This window comes from Perca fluviatilis, chromosome 23, assembly GCF_010015445.1.
Source record: "Perca fluviatilis chromosome 23, GENO_Pfluv_1.0, whole genome shotgun sequence".
NCBI lineage: Eukaryota > Metazoa > Chordata > Actinopteri > Perciformes > Percidae > Perca > Perca fluviatilis.
This window is the reverse complement of record NC_053134.1, coordinates 10,422,075-10,429,764: the sequence shown is the minus strand read 5'-3', so window position 1 is coordinate 10,429,764 and position 7,690 is coordinate 10,422,075. Positions and strand designations below refer to the sequence as shown.

Genomic DNA, 7,690 nt, shown 5'->3' with positions numbered 1-7,690 from the left:
CACACACACACACACACACACACACACACACACACACACACACACACACACACACACACACACACACACAAAAGCAGGAACACAAAAGACGCAAAGTAGGACACGGAGCCAGTGGGTATGAAACTGATAACCCCATGATGCAGTATGAATCTGTCATTCTTGCTTTCTCTCTTTCTGCTTCTTTTCAGTTTGAGTATTCTCACATTCTTTGTGTTTCACATCCCATCTGCTCATGAGTGTGATCAAAAACTTGCGGAGACTAACATGTCCAGCTGACAGTTTGGACGAGAAGCAAGCGATTCATAAATAAAAAAGACCCAAGCAATAAGCCCATGGATTTCAGTCAGCTGATCTCTTTACGCTTTTACCAAGACATCGTTTGTTTGTTTTTTTTAATCAGCAACTAGCTTGTGGTCAGTTTCCTTCAAACCCCGGAGTTAAAGACCAAAATTACTCAGAACACATTTTTATTTACAGCAACAGCCTTGGGGAAGACTTGTCAGAGCAGGGAGGTTGGTTTACACACTGTAAGAAATGTGCAAAGTAGCAAGTCACTGTGTCTCACAGTAGTCTTCAAATATTTTTTCTTTGAATATAAGAAAATATATTTGAAAATTATGACATACAGTCCTATGCATCAACTTGTTTTAAGTTTAGTTTTATTGGGTACTGAATTTAAGAAAATTCTTAAATTGCAATAAGAGTAAAATTAAACCGCAAATTACTTGTTTAAAGAAGTGTAAGACTTAGGCTACGTCCACACTAATACGTTTTTGTCTTAAACTGCTTTTAAAGGTGCTCTAAGCGATGTTGGGTGACGGCACTTCTTGTTGACGTTCAAAGTATTTTCAAACAAAACGAGGCTAGCTCGCCCCTCCCTCCTCCTCATCCCGTCCCCTCCCCCTCCCTTCCGTGCTTCCGTGCACTAACCCCCCAACCCCGACCCCCAAATCCTTCTTGTCAGTTATTGGCTAATAATTCAAATGACAGTATAAAATAGAAGTCATTAAATAAACAATTTCTGTGTACTTATTTCTGTAGTTCTTGGAAAGTTTAATACCAAGATCCCTAAAGGGATACCATCAGATGTATTATTCAATTTTGTTCAAAGCAACCTAGATATGATTTAAAATAGAGTTATATTACTGTTTGTAGGATGGCAGTAAACCATCTGATCAAATCATCCTTACATCCTTACTGTATCACATTCACCGTGTTTACAAACAGTGAAATTTAATCAATACTTTAATGAAGTCCCTTCTGGTAGCCTGAAAGCCAACATATATACACAATATTCCAATACTGAAAACAGGAGGGACTATAGCACTACACCAGACTCTTCTATACATGCTGCAACAGTCATGTGCATGTTAGCCTGAGTGTTTGGCGTACAGTGTCTACTGATGAAATAGCCAGCGGGAGCACTAGAAGGAAATTAAATAAATTCTAGAGAATTCATTAAGCACTATAAAATTGAACTCTGGTGCTCCTTGATTATGTGCTCTTCAAGCTGAGCAGACGCCTGCTAGGCACCGCATGTGATCCCTCTACACACATTAGTTAACATGCCAAAGACAGACCTTATGAGGACGCGAGGTAAGGAAAAAAGGGTGGAAAAGAACATGTTGAGGTGAGTAAAGAACATTCAGAGAGAGTTAGAGGCAGGTGAAAGCAGGTTTGATCTACTTTAACAAGCCATTTTGTCTCATTATGAGCCCTAAAACTCTTATTTCCTCAAAGTTAAAAAAAGAAACCAGTGTCTTTATCTTGAATAAGGAGGAAACACTTGATTCAGGGAAATTCTTGAAAAAAAGATTGATTTACAAAATAATTGTCTCACCCCACCAAGCAACCTTTTGCCTATTCTTCAGTAAGATTTATCATGAGACTAAACAAGCAGTTCAGAAGGATATTTTTTTCAGCGTTATGTGAAGCATCACCCGCAGACTGAGAAAACAACTGACTTTAATTATCAAGGTGCAAAACGTTCGCGCTGAGCTTGTGTGTCTGATACTATCTTCCCAGTGACAAGGTGAGAGGACTAAATTAATCTCAAGTCACTAAGGTGGTTGATTTGCTGTTGCTTTTGAATTGCTGAATGTTGATTTGAAGTTATTCATGCGCCCCATTATTACATCTATTCTGTTGTACAAGTCTGTTACCAAAGGAACAGACTGTGAAGTTTTCTAAGAAACTACAACCAGCTTTAGAATAAAGCCAATGTTATACATCTGATATGATGATGCTGTAGCATACTGATTGCAGATTTCTTTAACACTAAACAGGTTGTCCAGGAGATCCTTCCCCTGAAATTATCCTGATGCAGATTTTTTTTGTTAGATTCCACACAAATATGCATTAGACATTTTCTGTATTATAATTTCAGCAGTAGATGATGAGCCCACCTTAGCTTCAGGCTGCCTGAACAACGGATTTTAACAGTCTGCTGGATTTGGCTTTTCAATTTGGATCACCTTAGATAGTTATCAAGGTCAGACCTTCACTTTAATGATTAAACGATCAATTAAACGGTTTCGATGATGACCAACTACTATGTCACTTAAGTTAAAAATGCAGCTGTTCAGACGGAGGTTGGGAGCAAAAAGATGATTCATGTAGCCTACATAACAAGATTCTTAGCTTCCATGATTCTGACTAAAATCACAAAATAGTAAATTCAATTCTTGTTTGCTAATAACATTCCAGTTTCTCCTAAATATGATACACCACACTCTTACTGCAGTTTTTGCATGCTTTTAATCGACTGCCATGCAAAACACAACTGGCAACTAAAAGTTAAGCTAACCAGTCTTTATTAAAGTAAAACTGGACTAATATATTCACAGACAAGCAGTTTATATTTTTGAAGAGGTTAAGGTAACTGCAACATTTCGTCTGATGTAATTAATGTGAACATACTCATGCTCTCGTCCTTTCAAGAGTTCCAATTAAGAAGACACCTTGATGAAGACAACCGAGCACACAGGCGAAAGTCATCGAAAGTGGGAAAATCGGCACATACAGTATGTCTCTTTGTTTGAACTTTCATAATGGCTGTATGTCACCTTGGTACAGTGTTGTTTTGTATGACATTCTTTCCTCATTGTTCTCTAAAATATGTTGGCTAGGGTGTGTTTTTGAAGGAGGTGGATGAGGAAGTGATGGCTTGGAGGTAACATAGCCCAACAACTCAGGGGGCAGCTGCAGACCACATTGCTTCAAAGCAACGATTATAAAGATCTGTGTGTGCAGTTGATGGAGAATTGTGTACAATGCAGCCTTGGACATTGATCAGGAAGTCGTCTGTGTATACATCCACAGTAACACAGTTTATTGTACAGTAAACCAACAAGAACAGGCTCTCGAACCTAGGACAGGGGCTCATCTGGGTTTCTGTAACCAGGTGTGTGTGTGTGTGTGTGTCTGTGGTTGCAGGTGTTTTAGCTACTTGAAGGTAATACTGTGATGTTCAATAACACATCAGGTGCCTCTGCAACACATTTCTCTGTGTGTGTGTGTGTGTGTGTGTGTGTGTGTGTGTGTGTGTGTGTGTGTGTGTGTGTGTGTGTGTGTGTGTGTGTGTGTGTGTGTGCACTCACCTGTGGGCGGATGACTCTCTCAATGTTCTTCAGGGCTGTGTCGGGGGAGGGGGGGGAGCAGTCTGGAGTGGGGCCTGTCGAGCAGTTGCCATGGTTACCGTGCTCCCCCTCACTCACCGTTACATGGGACAAGTGACCTTGGAGGGAGGGAGAGAGGGGGAGAGAGAGAGAGAGAGAGAGAGAGAGAGAGATTTGTTTTTCTCATTACAGTATTGTGTTTTATGTTGCAATCCCTATCACTGTACACTAGAGCCAGAGAGAATTCATGCTAATGTCAGGATCAGAAGGCGAGCCACTTTGCTTCTTTCAGGATGGTCACTACGTCCAATAGTGATCATAGTCCTGCCATGACTTGGCAGACAGACGTTGGATCACAAACCGCTTCATTTCAGGCAGCTCAAAACAAAATAACAACTGAAGTAGCTTGAAAAAAAAAGGCACAAAATGAGCTTGTGCAGCATAATTCCAGTTCTAAAGCAAGTGTGCTTTGCGCTCCATCCTAATTATCTTTTTGAAACCGTTCCCGGTCACTTCAGTTATGAAGAGGGAAGATTTAGGGTTACTGAGCTGCACCAGCCAACTAACGTATGTTATATTGGCAAATGACTCCTAAGTGCAATTTTGGGTAAAGTGAGAAATGAAAAACATGGTTTAGCTACAATGTGTCGCCCACCTAATGTGCAATCACAGAGATGAGTTAGCATGAGAGAGAGGTGAGGAGAGTCTATTTTCCAAATTGACAAGTGTCGGCAGCAACCAGGAAATATGACGGCTGCCCAGTGCAGTTTGATGTCTGTCTCAGTTCCTCACACACAGAGACGCATACGAGTGTGTATGCAGCTGAGCGCAGAACCGAGTGTCGGAACTAATTTCCCCAGCGTATGATCATCTAACAGAGGGTAGGGGGGAAAAACACAAGAAGAAGAGAAGAAGAAGGGAAGAAAGGAGAGGGAAGTGCTGAAGTAGCCAAATTAAATTTCAGAGGGAGAAAGCATTCGTCTTCATCAAGAAGGACACATAACACAGACCAACACACCTTTCCTAAAATATTGTTACAGAGTTGCTGGAACGCACACACAAAAAAAATGGCTGTTAGCTGCCACCTGCCAACATGGATCCTATCAGACGGCAGAATATCATCCAATTATGGTGACGCTCAGCCAGGACTTTTCTCTCTCTCTCTCACACACACACACACACACACACACACACACACACACACACACACACACACACACAGTAACAGCAGAGTCCTATTGTATATTTGCTGTTGCTTAAAGATAAAGTTATCACATTTTAAACCAAAAACTGGAAATAAAAACAACATTCCTTATTTTTTACTATTTTTTAATGTAGCTGAAGGTGTGATTTTTTACAACTCCCACTCATCTTTCCCACCTTTTAAAAATAACAACAAAGCAACACGTAAAATAAAATGTGGGGCTGGTGATGATGTTTTGTATAATGACACTAAGAGCCCGGCAATTCGGCCAGAGCCCGACGGGGCCCGACTTATTTACACCCCTGGGGCCGGGTTTCATGCAAATTTTCATGTCAAGAATAAATTATGGATTATAACTACTGAGATGTTCTGTGTTGGTGGAAACAACACAAGACCGCGACTGTCAAGACTGCCTCGCAGTGGCACGGTGTTTGTGTCCCCGCCAGCCGCAACAGCTGCAGTAGCAGCAGCGAGTCTGAAGCGTGTCTTCAGCGCAGCTGGAAGAGTTAGAAAAGAAAGGACTGGACTAAAACCATCCACTGTGGATGCTGTGTTTTTCTCCACAATGCTCTGTAAGAGAATGTGCTTCTGGCTGTTGCGTAGATTTGTTTAGATTGTATAGCCTGTTGATTTTTGTGCATACCATTGCGAGCTGCAGCAGCTTGTCAAAAATGCCTTTTTACTCTGGTCCTGATAAACATTTAACTAACATTGTGGTATGCTTGAAGTGTTTAATTTCTATGGATTTTACTGTAGGCAAGTCAGGTGTTGATTTGAGAGGCTGAATTGATCAACATCTGGTCAACTCACTGTCGGCATGTTGGCCATGCACCCCATGAACCAAGGCTCAGTCCTTACCTCAGCGGCCCGTGGTTTGATTCCAACCTGCGGCCCTTTGCTGCAGGTCTAACCCCTCTCTCTCCCCTCTTTCCTGACTACAGCTGTACTATTGATTAAAGGCCAAAATGCCCGAAAAAATTATATTTAAAAAAGATTTTACAAAAAAAAAAAAGTTAACTTAATGAAGAAACAAAAATAAATATAATCACTTTGCCATTAAAACAACAACAACTATTTTAATGGAGCCTGCAATAGTAGCCTATATGCTGTGTTATGGGGAGAAAAAAGAAAAAGAAAAAAAATAACGGGCTCCAGTTGGGCTCAGGCCAAGGATTCTGATAAGCTGTCGGACAGGGGCCGGGCTACGGCCTAGATTTTAAGCCTGTGCAGGGCTCTAATGACACTAATAGTGATACGGCTTCCTGTAATTTAATTAGATGGAAGCACCTTTACATTTCATTTGCCAGGATGTTTAGGGTACTGAGGAGGATTTCTTTTGTATGCTTAGGAAGGATTAACTCTCCAAGTGGTTGAAATCAAGTGCATTTTAATCATAATGTATTCATCTTCATAAAACAGCAAAATAAGTGACAAAGACACTAGATACTAGCCTCTCTGAAGAGAGGCCCTTTCCTGTCCACGTCTTCTTGTATTTAAAGGTCTCATGGCATGTAAATGTCACTTTATGAGGTTTTTTAACATTAATATGTGTTCCCCCAGCCTGCCTATGGTCCCCCAGTGGCTAGAAATGGTGATAGGTGTAAACCGAGCCCTGATTATCCTGCTCTGCCTTTGAGAAAATGAAAGCTCAGATGGGCCGATCTGGAATCTCCTCCTTATGAGGTCATAAGGAGCAAGGTTACCTCCCCTTTCTCTGCTTTGCCCGCCCAGAGAATTTGGCCCACCCATGAGAGAGAGACATCATGGCTTTCAAACGAGCAAAGTGGCAGTTGATCAAGGCCACACCCCCACCCTCCACCTTAAACTTTGTTTTATAAATGTTATAACAGTAGCATCATTACACTCCGTGGTGGATATGAACATGGACAAAAAGTCTGGCATGTTCTCACTTTTTAAAAACACCATTAGAAAAACAGGATAGTAGCAGGGTTATAGTCAGAGTTTTAGAAATCGAAATAGGTCATGATGAAACACTGCATGCTTGTGGAAAAAAAACTGGTTATAAAACTACTGGAATTAGTCAAATAACTAACTGTAAAATGTAAACCCACACCAGGTTACTAAAATCTCTTAATTCCCAGAAAAGACCTCAAAGACACCCCTCCACTCCAGCCGTGAATGGCTGACACGACGCTGTTCCCAACTCTTTTAATGACAATTTTTGATTATCTGCTCTTTTGTTGTTGCTGGATCATTACGTCTGAATTACTAAACACATGATTGGAAAATTAAAGAACCAATCTAGAGTCACTGACTTCAAAGCCTCATCTCTTTCCAAGAAACGCTGATTTAAATTGCTTTGCTCTCTGGTCAGCAGCATTTGGACACCTGGCTTTGAAGTATCTAGTCAACGTTAGGTTTGATCTTAGGTGTGGTCTCCTTACATTTCAACTTTTGTTTGTAGTTTCCTTGCAACTTTAGACTTTGGTCTTTGATTAGGGTTTTTGAAGCACATGGATATCTTAAAAGGTCTGTTGTAATGGAACATTTTATAATTATGAATTATGCTTACTTGAAACAAGAACACATGAACACTGTTGTTACAAAGAGCAAACGGGAAACTTTTTGTGTTATCTTATCGTGCTTGTATCTGCATAACAGACACTGCACATATTGTAAGACGGTATTTTCAGGCTGTAGGAACAGGATGGCTGCGAGACATCACACCTAGACACAAGTGCGCTTAGACGTTTCCTGTTCTTAAAGTTTCAGCTTATCAGTGACCGATTTGGGGATCCTCTTTGAGTGTTCTTCTTTCTGTGTATAAAGGATGCTAACATTCTGCATGCATTTTGAGAGTTTTTTCTGCACTCTGCAGCAGTGCGGTGAAACCAGTTGTCCACTCAAG

General features: G+C 40.8%; 1 protein-coding gene across 6 annotated transcripts in view; it reads right to left on the bottom strand.

Moving 5' to 3' along the window:
* anks1b (ankyrin repeat and sterile alpha motif domain containing 1B) overlaps positions 1-7,690 on the bottom strand; it is a 233,761-nt gene that overhangs the window by 92,473 nt on the left and 133,598 nt on the right. For all 6 annotated transcript variants that reach the window (XM_039791996.1, XM_039791997.1, XM_039791998.1 and 3 more), the window contains one exon: positions 3,600-3,736. In XM_039791996.1, coding sequence (XP_039647930.1) covers positions 3,600-3,736 — 137 coding nt within the window. The remainder of the gene's footprint in view (positions 1-3,599; positions 3,737-7,690) is intronic.